Source organism: Eleutherodactylus coqui, chromosome 2, assembly GCF_035609145.1.
Source record: "Eleutherodactylus coqui strain aEleCoq1 chromosome 2, aEleCoq1.hap1, whole genome shotgun sequence".
Taxonomy (NCBI): domain Eukaryota; kingdom Metazoa; phylum Chordata; class Amphibia; order Anura; family Eleutherodactylidae; genus Eleutherodactylus; species Eleutherodactylus coqui.
The window spans coordinates 123,266,316-123,281,836 of NC_089838.1; the positions used below are offsets into that span (position 1 = coordinate 123,266,316).

Sequence of the window (15,521 nt, forward strand, 5' to 3'; positions counted from 1 at the left end):
CAGCTCCCCCTATTTTGGTACAGATTTAACAAAGTTAAATTTGACAGCGATCCCTTTCTTCAACAAGTTATCTTATCTTAAGCCATTGAAATCTATTATCTTATCTTAACCCCCGAGGACATCACCTCTTTTAAAAAACATAATTTTTTAATTTTTTCATTAACAGAGCCATATGATGGCTTGTCTTTTTTTTTGCGTGGCAAACTGTAGTTTTTATTGGTACCAATTTTGGATACGTATGATACATTGTAAAACTTTTATTTATTTTTTTGGGAGGGCAGAGAGAGAAAATACAAATTCTGCCATAGTTTTTTTTTTCTACAGTGTTAGGCCTCATGTCCACGGGGAAAATCAGGCCCGCTACGGATTCTCCATGGAGAATCTGTAGCGGGTCCCTCCTGCCCCGCGGACATGAGGCATTAAATCAGAATAAACTTACCCGCAGCGGTTCGTGCAGGTCTTCTCTTCTTCGCAGCTGGATCTTCTTTCTTCGGCCCGGCGGATGTGCTCGGCACGCCAGCTGCGTGCCGCGCGCATGCGCCGGGCACATCCGCCGTGCCGAAGCAAGAAGATCCGGCCGGAAAGAAGAGAAGACACGCACGGCCCGCAGCAGGTGAGTATATTCTGATTTTAGGTCTCCCGCGGATCTGGACGGCTTCCATAAGCTTCAATAGAATGGAGCATGGTCCGGATTTTTTCCTGCACGCGGATCCGCGTCTGCAGGGAAAAATGACATCCGCAGGTATTTAACTACCTGCGGGTGTCTAATGCATCCCTATGGGGCGTGGAACTGCGTGCAGGAAAAACGCTGCGGATTTTAATTCATAATTTGCAAGTGGAAATGAGGCCTCAATCATATAGCCAAAATAACATAATACATTTTTTCTGCGGGCTGGTATGATTACAATGATACCAAAAAAAATGTTTTTCTTTATGCTGGGTTCCCACGGGACACTTTCCTAGTGGAAATCTTGTGGTTTTGCCGCAGCGAAAAACCTACAAGATTTCCATGGGATAAGCGCAGCTTCAAAGCCCACAGCACTTAGCCACGGGTATTGGAGCGGCTTCGCCACATGCTTTCCCGTTGCGTCCAGCTCTCCCATAGAGAGGAGCGAGGCTGCAACAGAAAGAAAAAAAAGAAATGACATGCTGCGTCCCAGGAATCCGCGCCGCAGCGTCGGCTTTGCCGTGATAGTATGTCCGCCCCGTGTGGATGAGATTTTTGACATATCTCGTCAACATGGCTGGCTAATACCGGGATTAGCGGCTGCAGGCGAGTTTACCGCTGCGAAATTCCATAGGGAAATTCCACGACAAATCTGCTCTGTGTGAACCCAGCCTTAGGCTTTTCCATTTTTGCACAATAAAAACCCTTTTTTGGAAATTATTATTATTTTTAAATTGTTGCATTCAAAATCCCATAACCTTTTTAATTTTCCATGGACTGAGCTCTACGAGGGCTTGTTCTTTTCCATGACAAGCTGTAGTTTAAATTGATACCATTTTGGGGTACATACAGCTTTTTTGATAACTTTAATTTAATTTTTTAGGAGGCAAAATTAACAGAATTTGTATTTTGTCTCTGTTTTTTAGGTTTTTTTAGGGGTTTTTCTGTGCAGGATAAATAGTGTGGTTAATTTACTGTATTGGTTGTTACAGAAACGATGATTGCGTTTAGTATCCGATTGCCATGGCAACCCATCATGGAAGGCTGATGACATCACAGAGGGAGCATGCTCCCTCTGTGAACCCTTTACATGTTGTGATGTACATTAATTGCGGCATGAGCTTGGGCCATCCACAGGACATAAGTTTATGTCATATAGCGTTAAGTTCCAACCTGACAGGAAGTAAAGTTACATCCTGTGGCACTAAGGGGTTAAAGGGAATCTATTAGCTTGAACATGCTGTCCGAACTGCATGAGGTTATAGAGCAGGAGTAGCTGAGCAGATTGATATTTTATATATATATATATATATATATATATATATATATATATATATATATATATATATATATATATATATATATATATAGTTTTAGGGGAAAAGATTCAGTATAATTTGTATTTTATTCATTTAAACCTCTGCACATCCTGATCTGAACAGTCCAATGGGCGGAGCTGTCAATGATTGACAGCTATCTGTGTATGACTGTGCATACAGGGGTAACTGTCAATCATGGATAGCTCCGCCCACTGGACTGTTTTGCTCAGAATGTGCAGAGATATAAATGAATAAAATACAAGCTCTACTGAATCTTTCCCCATAAAGCTATATATCAATCTGCTCAGCTACTCCTGCTCTATAACATCATGCCTGCAGATTGGACACCATGATCAAGCTTACAGATTCCCTTTAACACAACAAGACCTGACAAAATCTATTGAAATGGTAAATAAACTATGGCACAGGATCTTTTCTTAATGCATTAAGTCTCAAGTTAAATGTTGTTACTTCTGCAAATACTTGTATTCTTCATGGAGTAGCAGCTTTTCTTAGAACTATATGTTGTGTTTTTGCTCTGTTGTTCCTTCTGTGAATGTACAGCGTGAATAAACTGAATGGTCATTACTGTACCGTTTATCAGTAAGGAGTGTTATGATGCAGCCTCTGTAGTGGGACTGGGTATACCCTTCATAGTAGACGAAAGAGACAGACTCCTCGGGTTGAGGAAAGCGAACAAGGCAAAAAAGCACTCAACTTGCTTAAGTTTAATTGAAGTACATGTAGATGTCACACTTGTGAAATATTGCTGTTCTTCTTTGGTGCTGTAGAGAGCCTTAAATGGGTTTCCCAAGATTGAAAAAAAATAGCTAAAGGGAGAAAATGTCATAAATCAACAAAAGAACCATTACTCACTTGATAAATCCCCCACTGCTCCATCGCCGCCACTTTGTCGGGAGATTTATCAGGTGAGTAATGTTTCTTTTGTTGTTTTGTGGCATTTCCTTCCATTAGTCAACTTGTTCCAATCTCTGAAATCCTCTTTAACTGCGGGTATATGCTGGATGCAGCCAGGTAGAAGGGAGCCAGATGGTTCGAATACTTAATCCCAGTCCATGTGGGTATAAGTATGGTGTTCTAAAAAATGAATAAGGCACAGAACGGGGTGCTCCTGGTGTAATTCTCTGCATTGTGATGGTACTTGGATGATCTGCATGAACTCACTTTTTGGTTTATGTGTAAGGATATGTTAAGGCTTTTTTGCACTATGTGTCTTCTCCACATAAAGTTCATATATTCTGGGTGTGGGGAGCTCCTTAGAGCAGGCAATGTTCAAACCTGCTGCTGTATAAGCTGTCTGTTGGAATGAGGACTGTTTCTGTACCAGAAGTGAATCACAATAGCGTCTGCAGTGCCTGTTTGCAGTGATGGAGGCAGTGATGGAGGAAGTGATTTTAGCATGAAGAGGGTAACTCAATGTTGGAGCTAATAAGACTCCATAGCAATGTTTAGAACTTTATTCAGTTCACATTTTGGATAGACCTCTGTCCAATTCTTGATAGGTTCCTTTAAAACTCATAATAAATAAAGTTTAAAACATTACTACTAATTATCAATAGCTCCATAAGTGTCTCAAATCCAGCAGGACAGTCCCAGTATTTGGGTGTAGTTCCGCTATTTCAGGCCTGTAGCCATATGCCCTGCTAGCTCTCTAAAATCATGGCACTGTGCTGCTATTTCTGTGACAGAATCACGGACTGGGTTGAAAAGGGAAATGCAGTAGATATAGTATATCTTGACTTTAGTAAAACATTTGACAAAGTATTTCATAACATCCTTATTGGGAAAAAAAGGCCAAAAATAGGATTGGCAAGGCAATTGTTAGGTGGAATCCCAACTGGCTGAGTGATCGAAGTCAAAGAGTGGTCATAAATGGCTGCACATCCAAGTGGAAGAATGTATCAAGTGGGGTACCACAAGGCTCTGTCCTGGGCCCAGTGGTGTTCAACATTTTTATAAACTATTTAGATGAGGGAATTGAGGAGAAACTGATCAGATTTGCAGACAACACAAAGCTAGGAGGGATAGCTAACACAAGAAAAGAGACAGAGGTTTTAAAAAGATATAGACAAGCCTGAGCTCTGGGTGACACCTAATAGAATGGTTTTTAAGAGGAAGAAATGCAAAGCCCTATATCTGAAAAATTAAGAAAAATGTAAAAAGCATATACAGAATGGGAGGGATTGAACTAAGCAGCAACAAATGTGAAAAAGACTTTGGTATACTAATAGATCATAGACTGAACATGAGTCAGAAGTGTGATGCAAAAAAGGCAAACACAATTCTGGGATGTACTTAGAGAAGCATAGAGTCTAGATCAGGTGAGGTAATTATCCCCCTCTACTCTTCCTTAGTTAGACCTCATCTGGAATACTGTGTCCAGTTCTGGGCACCCCAAATTAAAGAAGACATCGACAAACTGGAGCAAGTTCAGAGAAGAGTTGCCAGGATGGTGAGTGGTCTGCAAACTATGTCCTATGAGGAACGGTTAAAGGATCTGGGAATGTTTAGCTTGCAAGATAGAAGGCTGAGAGACTTAATATCTGTCTATAAATATTTGAAGAGCTATCACAGTCCATAGGGATCAATGAGTAGAACAGGTTGCCATGGAAGGTGGCGAGTTCTCCTTCAAACATAGGTCAGATAGACATCTATCTGGGATGATTTAGTGAATCCTGTACTGAGCAGGAGATTGGGCCTGATGACACTGGAGGTCCTTTCCAACTCTATGATTCTATGAGATCACGTGATCTCTGCAGCTCTATACACCAAGAACTTAATGTAGGAAGGATGGTGCGCCAAACATTGAGGTAAAAAGTAATGTGGTGACTGAAGGTGAGAGGAGAGCAGTCTATATGAGAGAGTGAGCTATGAGATGCAACCTGTGAGAGAAGTCATGGGAAGTAGTCTGTGAGAGATGGGGGCATAGGAAGTAGTCTGTGAGTGAGAAGGAGACATAGATAGTACACTGTGAGAGGGGAGGGGCATGGGAACTACTCTGTGAAAGAGTAGAGGGCATGGGGAGCAGTCTGTGAGAGTGGAGGGTATCATGGGAAGAAGTTTATGTTTGAGGGGAGCACTGGGAGCAGGTTGTGAAAGACTGGAATATGGGAAGCATGGGACAGGAAGAGGGCATGGAGAGCAGGGACCAATTTAGAAGGCTACATACAGCACAAGGGTGGGATTATTGCAGGCTGGAGTTGGAGTGTAGATACAGGCTTTTTCTCCACAGGGATCTCTGTGGGAGAGCAGATAGCTGGGTAATAGCAAAGAGGATAACCTTAAGGTTTATGATCAAAAAAATAATTAGTGCCTTGGTAATAATGCAAGAACCTTGCTCCTTTTCGTAGGCCTTCTCTTCTGATCCAAGAGCAAGATGTTATTAGGGCTAAGATAAGGTGTAAAATTTGGATTTAGATTAATCACTGTGAGACTCATGTTATTATGTAATAATGCATATTATTACCTGATGATCATAGTTAGGGCTCATTTACATGGCAGTGCCCATACAGCTCCTTAGTATATAACCGCACAAGATTCAAGTGCTGCTGTACAGGCTGTGCTGAAGTTTGCATGAATGGAGATGTTCTTCTCCAGGTCTAATGTTGAGAATATCACCATACATACAAAGGTAATAGTTTTTTTCTGCCAGACTATATGTCGTGAATCCTAAAAATGAACGGATCGCAGCACTGTTTTAGAACTGCATCCCCTTCATAGTTTTTTTCTGCACAGTGACACTAGACTGGGTGGGATTGGGCGCGACAATGTAGAAAACCATTCCAATGAGCACCACACACCCAGAAGGCACAGCCACCATGTAGAGAAGACGAAATGGAGTGCAAGAAAAGATAAACAACTCAACATAAAGAAAGGTAGGTGCATGCAGGCCACCCCAGCATCCCCACAATATAAAGAGTATTTCACTACAGTAGTTCTCTGTCCATTCTCATTACACACCCTGACGCTGTCAGTACCACACTGAGAAAGGACATTCCCTTTTGATAACGGGCATGGTAACGCCTAGTTATCAATTTATTCATATATTTTCTGGAGGAATGGCACAATGTGAAGTTCTAAGAAAAGATATTTCACAGTTATTTTTTATGCTGAATGCAAGTATTTACTAAAACAGGTATGTCAGCAGTGGTCCTATCATACAATGTTAATTTTTTACAAGCAGATTTCTCCATACCAATCAATTGAGGTGAAGAACTAAACTCAGCAGCAATTACCTTGTCCTCAAGTGCCGCCATTCGTTCCTTCAAGTGCAACTGCAACCGTTCATTGGATTCTGTTAGCAGCCTGTCCACTGTATCAGAAAGCCTTTTGTTGTGTTCTTCATTCATTTTCTCTCTTTGGCGAGCCTACATAATGCAAAGAAATAAAATCTACATATGAAATACTTTCCGGCATTCTAAGTCATCTAATAACTGACAAAACATTAAAGGGAACCTGTTACTTCTCTAAAGCACAATACACTAACTTCTAGTGCTGTTAGGCGAGGTGACAGGGAGCTGGGGGCTGTATTGTTCATGCTCACCCACTTCTGGTTCCCACTGCTGAAGTCCGCGCACCAGATGAAAATCTGAAACTTTTCAGAGTCTCGTGTGCACGCTCCCCTATAGAAGTCCATGTGAGAGCATGTACAAGGGACTCTAAAAAGAGTCAGATTTTCATCTGGCACCTGGGCTTCAGCGGTGGGAACCAGGAGTGGGCGAGTATGAACAATACAGCCCACGGCTCCCTTTCAGCTCACTTAACAGCAGCACTATAAGTTAGTTTATGGTGCTTTAGGGAGCTAACAGGTTCCCTTTAAAGGGTTATCCAAGATAAAACTTTTCCGTAAAAATGGGTCCCCTGTGTGAAAAAATGATAAAGTGCTTATACTCACCTCTCCCTGGCCCCTGCCAGCGACTCTGGGTCTCCTCACTGTTGTAATATCTACAGGCTGCAGCAGCCTGCATATGAGTTGTCACAGGCTGCTGCAGCCTATAAACAATGGTGAGGAGACCCAAATTCGTCAGCAGGGGATTTACAGGGAGCAGGAAGAGGTGAGTATAAGCACTTTATTATTTTTTTACATAGCGGACCCACAATTGCAAAGAAGTTTTATCTTCAACAACCACCTTAAAGGGTCCCTCCCATGTTGCAGTTTATGCAGATTTTCCACAGCAGAAAAATACACACCATTTAGGGTATGTTCACATGGCGAAATTTTCCACTGGAATTCCTCCTCAAAATCTGCGTCTTTTTGACACAGCTTTTTGAGAAGGAATTTGCACTGAAAATTCCATAGCGAATTCCGCCATAGGAATTCAATTCAATTGAAGAGGTGAAAAGTGTTGCAGATCTGCATCAAAATCCACACCAAAACACGGCTGATTTTGATGTGGATTGTGGTGCAGATTTGGTACAGATATTTCCACTATGAAAAATATGCAGCAAATCTACCTTGTGGATTGTGGGGTTGTTCGAGGTTAAAAGACCAGCAGTGCTTTGTACCCAATAAACAGGGCCACCCTTATCCATTGCAGTTCAGCTGGGGATTAGCTGCAGCTGTCACAAGTCCTGATGTCACGGTGTCATAGCACTGCACACTTAGGTGAAGACCAACGGTGGACGGAGCACCAACGGATCCTGCATTGCAGGAATGGGATTGGTGGGGAAGTTGGCTTTTATGTTGGTACAGCAGGCTGAGCAGGTTTGGGAATAAGAAGGTCACTGCATTTCTGCTAACCACATCTCTGTTTCATCTTGAAGTTAACATGCAAATTACATTTCACATTCAGAAAAAGTTTTCCAGTTCTTCTCTCGGGTTGATGAATAATAAACATTTATATTCAGAGGCTAAAAACCAACCCACAATGACGCTTTAGGGTAAATTTAGTATTATATGGGGCTCACTGATGTCACACGTATCTTACAGTGTATCTCTCCAGCTGTCATGAAACTATAATTTCCAGCTAGTGGCTGTTAAGGCTTGCTGGGAGTTTAGTTTTGTGGCAGTGAGAGGGCCAACATTTGGAGATCACTGGTTTAATCCATGGACATGCTGAGTCATTAGAATAAAAACTGTTTTGTTCAATGGCTGATTGTCCTGGCCCCCCCAAAAAGTTTCTCAAGCAGATGCCCTCTTTCCCCTCAAGAATATCCTAAATGGAAAATTGGGTGGATCACAATCACCAGCCACACCTGTTTTAACACATACATACATAGGTATAGACACACACATACATACACAGACCACTGTCAACATTCAAGTGAGTCACAATAGGAAGAACAATTTGGACCCAAAAAGTACTTCTACTATAACAAAGAACGTGTTAGAACATGTAAGAGTGTTGCCACTGGGGTACAAAAGCTGTGATATTCCAGTTGTTTCATTTATGAAAAGGAATTAATAATAAAAATAACATTTAAGGACTATTCACAAATCCATAGGGATCACCTGGACTTCTGCATTGATAACAATAAAATGTGGTCAGACTGTTAACTAGAAACAAAAAAAAAGACGTCAGAAAAAGACCATTTGGTCCATCTAAGGGGCCTTTTACATGGGCCAATAAATCATTCAGATTCCCGCATACAGAAGGGGTGCTATTCCCAATCATTGTATTACAGACGTTGTAAAAACACATACATTAATTTGAAGGAATGCTCCCATCCAATAGGTGGCACTGCAGAGGTACTGTTCCATTTTCCTGGTTTGCAGGTTATGGTCATCCCTCCCTTCTATTTATCTAAATTCTATCAATCCCAGTGTGTCTGTGCCCTCTTACCCTCTGTCTCTGGTATTTATCTAGTCCAAATTAGGTTCACCATGTTCGTGCCCTCCCACGTGATGATGTGTACTTATTAAATAAGTCTGTAGATTTGTTCCATTATAAACTTGAGGAAGGACCTTGTACAGGTCCGAAAGCTCGCTATAACATCATGTATTTTTGTTAGCCATTAAAAGGTATCATATCTACAGGATTACTTGGTTTCTCTTGCTGGGAACAATCACATTTTGCTCTACTGGCTAACACTGTTCTAAACCCCTTTTTTTCCCGTTTCACTCCATTTTATGCATGCAGAAAATTGAACGATGGATTGTAGTGTGTAAACAGGTAATCATTTACTGTCAATGGAGGCGGGCAGGCCAAAATGACTCTCAGCCCATTCCAACTCCATTCACTAGTGATGATTGTTCCTGTGTAAAAGCACAGGAACAATCATCACTGGGACAGCTTGCACCCTACTGGTCGTCCCATGTAAAAGGCACTTAGTCAAAAGTGTAGACAACTAAACTAATAACACAAAAATAGTTGTATTGTTCCTGTCTTATGATGAGCAAATTGAGTAAGTATTCATCACGCAGGGGGAAAACTAAGGGTCCTTTTACATGGGACAACTGTTGGGCACTGCAGCGCCTGACAGCTTTAACCGCTCCTGTGCTTACACATAGGAGTGAGGATCACTCAGTGAATGGAGGAGGACCAGACAGGAGAAAGCTCCGACCTCCCAGCTCTATTCATAGTAAACAGGCAGTCGTTAATGGATGAACAACTGCCTGTTTATGCAGGCAAATCTTTGTTTGATCTTTATGCCTGCAGAAACTGAGCGACAAGCAAATTATTGTTCATCATTCAGTGACTGCAGGCATTTACACTGAACAATTATTGTTCAGATTCCCACCATCCAGCCAGAATATAAATGATTCATTCTGTGTATGAAGGCCCTAAGTGAACGTCTGTGCTAATGACATCTTCCAAAGCGAATTGGCAAATGGAGCTTCCATTAAGGAGAGATTGGAAGTATGAGTTTTACAGGTGCTTTGCCCACTGAATAAAGTCTGGGTTACTGATAAATCTGTTTTCCTCGAGAAAGATTGGTTAGTGTGAACCATATCTCGATGCAAAAAACTTAAAGAACATCCACAGAGATGTGCTATAGAGATACAGACCTGAAAAAGGCTACAAAAGCATTGCTAAAATAAGAGGTCAGAAACACTATCTTTTCTTCTTAGGGAGAGCACCTAGACAGTGTTCCTGCTGCACACTGATGAAGGGCAAAAACCCTGAAACAGCTGTATATGCATGGGTTCTGGCTTTGCTTTCAATTCCCGGTCATTGTTACCAGGCTTGTATAAAGAGTCTAACTTAGGCTTGAAGGAATGCTGCCTTCCAATAGGTGGCACTGTGGAGGTATTATTCCATCTCCCTTATTTGCATTTTAAAATAAGGGGTGTACAATAATCTATGGTTAGACAAAAAGATCTTGTTGGGATCACTCCGATAGCATAATGGGTAGAGATGAGCGAACCTACTCGGCCACGCCTCTTTTTCGCCCGAGCGCCGCGATTTTCGAGTACTTCCGTAATCGGGTGAAAAGATTCGGGGGGCGCCGTGGGTGAGTGGGGGGTTGCAGCGGGCTGCTACCCCCCGCTCTGCCACGCCTCCCCCCGCCCCCCGAATCTTTTCACCCAAGTATGGAAGTACTCGAAAATCGCGGTGCTCGATCGAGTAATTACTCGAAACGAGTATATTCGCTCATCTCTAATAATGGGCAATCCTGAAAGAGGTGAGAAAAAACCCAAAGATAATGGCAATAAACCTACAGAAGATTCTAAAATTGCCAAAACATCTATTCATGCGTCACCAGTAGAAAAACACCGAACAGCTATGGTGTTGGTGGAAGGATACTACTAAGGAAGCCACCGTTATTCCCAAAACATTGTGACCCGTCTGAAGTTTTTCCAAGATTAACTGGATATTCCACAATGCTTCGAGGGAAATGCATGGACAGATGAGACAAAAGTTTAACTTTTTAGCACAAGAGTACAGTGATGTTGGGAGGAAAAAGAATGCTGCACAGCAACACAAAAATCTCCCAATTATGAAGCATAGTGGAAGGAACATCACGGTATGGGACAGCTTTGCTACCTCAGTGTCTGGTCGCCTTGCAAACATTGAGGGAACAATTAATTCTAAGGTGTATCAAAACATTTCACAGGAGAATGTAAGGGCAGCAGTCCATGACCTCAAGCTGAAGAGACATTGGGTGATACAACAAGAAAATGACCCAAAGCACAAAAGATTGAAAAAAAAGAATTGTGTTTTGGAAGACCTAAGCCAGAGTACTAACATTAATCTTGACATGACATGAAGAAGGTTGTGCATGCGGGGCATCCCAGAAATATTGGTGAAATGAAACACATTTGCATGAACGAGTGAGCCTCAAGCTGGTGTAAATCTTATTTACAGCTACACAAATTTACTACTAAAGGGGGATCCGCAGGTTGTTAAACTCAAGAGTTCCCTTACTTTTTCTCCATGCAATGTGGATGTTTAATCAATGTGCCCATTAATAGTACAACTGTGCCAGTGATTAGTTTAGATTTTGTCAACAATTGTGACCTGAATAACAATAAGACCACATTTCGTTAATAAGCAATGCAGAAATGCAGGTAATTCCAGAGGGTTCACTAACCTTTTTTGCACCTTTGTGAACACAATATTACCTTTTATATAAAATATATGTTAATTCTCTGTTAAGAATCAGATGTTCATAATCACTACTGCTAATAATAATAATGCCATTTCTAATAAAGCGACACTGGATGGTGCACCCCTGGTTACTAGGGGCAAACAGTCCAAAGATGCAAACTTTGAACTCCATTGGACTTGGTTTCCATCTTTTTTGGAAGACACAACACCATAGTTGACCTAGCTATTCGGTCCTCCAAAAAAAGGGGAAAGAATGTAAACCAGGTCAGTGGGGTCCAGAATTTGCACCTTTGGGCTTTTAATTTTTTCATTAAAGTGAGTGCTTCTGCGGTGGGTTCCACCTGAATACTGTCTTTAGTTATTCAAATGGAATCCCCTTCCGAAAACTTCAGTGCAGAGGTTTAATGTTATCTGAACTTAGCCTAAGAGCTACCACTATACTTAGACTAACATACACAATGCTGAGATCATGTAGGCAGAAATACTTACAAATTTTGTTTTCGGTAAACTACCATTCACCTATTAGACACCGTTATGTGAATGTCAGAGGTCACATGATGTGTGTGAGGGTCACAATAGACACCAAGTTGAGCCTTAGTGAGTTATCCTATGAACTTATCCACGCCATATTTTTTTGTGTTCCATATTATTCTGGTATAAGAAAGATTTATCAGCGGAATTTAAATACTGTACATGTATATAAAAAAAGCTTTGGATTTACAGTCTACAAAAAAATAAATTAAAAACAAAACAAACCCTTTAAATTTATCTTAGTGTGCTTTCACATCTGTGCTGGGGATTCCGCTTTCCTGCTCTGTAAGGGGAGCAGGAAAGGGGAATCCTCGTGGCGGAATTGTTCCGTCTCTGGATGGAACCGAACAGCTCCAGGTGGACCCCATTCACTATAATTGGGTCTGCCGGCTTTCGGCCCAGCTGGACGACTTTTGGAAGGAATAAAAAGCGAGGAGGAGGTTTCCGACACAGATGTGAAACCACACTTAGGATGTGCACACATTCTGTACGTTTATGAAAGTGGTGTTGTAAACTAACAATATTTCAGCTTCCTTTATCCTCTTCGTCTCTTAAAGAGTTTGACCTTATTTTTTATATAATGTAACTGCTAAAAATATTTTCCAATATTTGTTATATCTGCAATGAAATTCCAAAGCCTGATGTCTGTAACTTTTCTGCTCTGAAGTCCTTAAGACAATACATAATGTTCTGACAGTCCAACTTTACCATGGACTTAAATAGAAACATGTGGCATGTGTATGTATGCGTATATATATATATATATATATATATATATATATATATATATATATATATATACACACACACACACACACACACACACACACACACACACACACACACACACACACACACACATACATACATACATACACACGTGTTTCCCCAAAAATAGGTCCTACCCCGATAGTAAGACCTACCGGGTTTTCGGGGGAGGCCTTATATTTCAAATCTACCTGAGGTGCCCCCCCCCCCCCCCCCCCAAAAAAAAAAAATCAATACTCAGCTGGTCCACTGTGTCCCAATAGTCTCTGACAAATGGCTGAGTCCTCCCCGTCTGCCTGCTCAGCTTCTGCTGGTGATGAGGCTTTGAATACCCTGCCTCCAGCAGAGCGATCCCTGTGATTGGCTAATCTCAGCATTGGCAGCCAATCACAGCTGGCGCTTGATGAGCCAATCACAGTCATTCAGTGGTGTCATCTATGAATGGCTGTGATTGGCTCATCCAGCGTCGGCTGTGATTGGCTTCGCTGGAGGTGGGGTATTCAAAGCCCCGTCGCCAGAAAGAAGTTAAGCAGGCAGACGGGGAGGACACTTGCTGCAGCGCCGCCAGAAACCATCCAGATGCCGCTGACCAGGTAAGTATAAGGCCCCCCCCAACCCCAAAAATAAGACTGTGCCCTTTTTGGGGCAAAAAATAATATAAGACAGACTATCCTTAACGTCTCTTGAATTTTGTTAAGGACTCCAATTTCTTATTATACAAAATTAATACATTCTAATACCATACAGTAAAAAAAAAGCACACTTTTTTCTTTTTTTAACAAACATGGTAACCTACGGGGATGGATGTCATCTGCTGAAAGCATGTGTCAGATGTATATATGGGCAAATCCATTAACCCCTTAACAACCAGCCCATAGTGTTTTTACGTCCTCCCGAAGTGGGCTTTATTCTCTGAGGACGTAAAAACATGTGTCCAGCAGAGAATAAAGCCCCTCGGGCTGTGGACGTGACAGCTCCATGCTGTCAGTGCCCGCAGGTAGCTGACAGCATGGAGCTGTCATCCCGGGCTGCGGGGACTCCCCCGATATTGCGATCGGCGCTATCCAATGGATAGCGCCGATCGCAAAAAAAGTAAATAAAAGTGCCCAAAAAGTTAAAGTTAAAGTTTCACCAGGGCAGCTGAAAATTCTTACCTGGCTTGTCGGCGGTGTCCCCCGGAGATCTGGTCCTCCCGGACCCGCCGCCGCTCTTCTGCGCATGCGTGCCAGACGATGACGTCACACGCACACGCAGAAGCCTGGGAGCTCCCGGCAAATTCAAAATCTCCTGGCTCCCGGCTCCTGAAGGTAGCCGGGAACCAGGAGGTGTTACCGGGGACCGCAGTGAGCGGTCCCCGGGCCCGCGATCGGCGCTATCCAATGGATAGCGGCGATCACGAAAAAGTTTTTAAAAAGTGCTAGTTTCACCTCCCCTCATGGATCAGATGCATGAGGGGAGGTGAAAATACTCACCTCGGGTCCTCTGCGATGTCCCGATGTCCTGGGACCCGAAGTGCCCGTCTGCGCATGCGAGCCCGATAATTGACATCGGGCGCATGGACAGAGGGGCTCGAGCCCCGGGAAATTCAAAATCCCTTTGCTCCTGGCTGCCATGTGTAGTTTAAAAAGCGTACGTTTCATCTTCCCTCACAGATCATATCCGTAAGGGAGGATGAAAGTACATATATAGGGCCCCCAGATTTATCCGCGGACCTTACCCCAGCTTCTGCGCACACGCGCGTCACCAAAATGGCGGACGCATGCGCAAAAGCTGTGGATTGCCAGGATAATTGAAATTCTCCCTGCTCCTGGCTACAAAACTGAGCCAAGAGCCTGGAGATTTCATGGGGGGCCACGGTGAGCAGTTCCTGATCATGAGTTCGCCGTTATGCAATGGATAATGGCGATCACGTAAAAAAGTTTTTAAAAAAAATTGAAGTTTCATCTCCCCTCACCGATGCGATCGGTGAGAGGAGATGAAACTTTTTACCGGAGGCCTCCGTATTTGCACCCCGACACGATCCTCATCTGTGAACTTACCCGGATTCTGCATATGTGACCGCCGGCAAAATACCGAACACATGCGCAGGAGTCGGGGAGCCCAGGAAACGTAAAATCTCCTTGCTCCCAGCGACCAACGGTCGCCAAGAGCCTGGAGCAGTGACGGGTGGCCTCGTTGAGCGGTCGCTGGTCACCTAATAAAAAAGTAGCGCTCTAACATAGGTTGGTCTCACATGACTGTATAGGAATTACGGATTCCGCATGCGTCTGATCCGCGGTAATATGCAGATCAATTGCATTGGATTACACAATTCAGCTCACATTAGCGGGTTGGAATTGTGTAATCCACTCGCAGAAAAGAGAACGCAGCAGGTTCTATTTTACCGCGGCTATCCGCAACATAGAGCCCATTGTGCTCCGTGGTCGTGGATATACCCGCTGCCCATACGCAACTACGTTGTATACGGGCTGCGGGTACCCACGTCATCGCTAAGCGACAGTGCGGGAAATACAAGCAAAAAAAAAAAGTACTGCGCAGTTATGCGCAGTACATTACACGGCCGTACGCAGGGTCACAGCCGGGCTCACAGATGGGATCCTCTGCGGGCCTCCGTAAGCAGATTCCGCCTACGGCTGCGTGAGCCAGGCGTTATTCAGACCGCTACCTGTAATACGTATTTTACAAGAAGCCCCGGGAACGCTCGCCTTTATGCAGTTCCAGGAG

At 43.0% G+C, this 15,521-nt stretch overlaps 1 protein-coding gene across 2 annotated transcripts in view; it reads right to left on the bottom strand.

Moving 5' to 3' along the window:
- PPFIA2 (PTPRF interacting protein alpha 2) overlaps positions 1-15,521 on the bottom strand; it is a 344,020-nt gene that overhangs the window by 82,525 nt on the left and 245,974 nt on the right. For both annotated transcript variants that reach the window (XM_066591485.1, XM_066591486.1), the window contains one exon: positions 6,243-6,374. In XM_066591485.1, the coding sequence (XP_066447582.1) occupies positions 6,243-6,374 (132 nt within the window). The remainder of the gene's footprint in view (positions 1-6,242; positions 6,375-15,521) is intronic.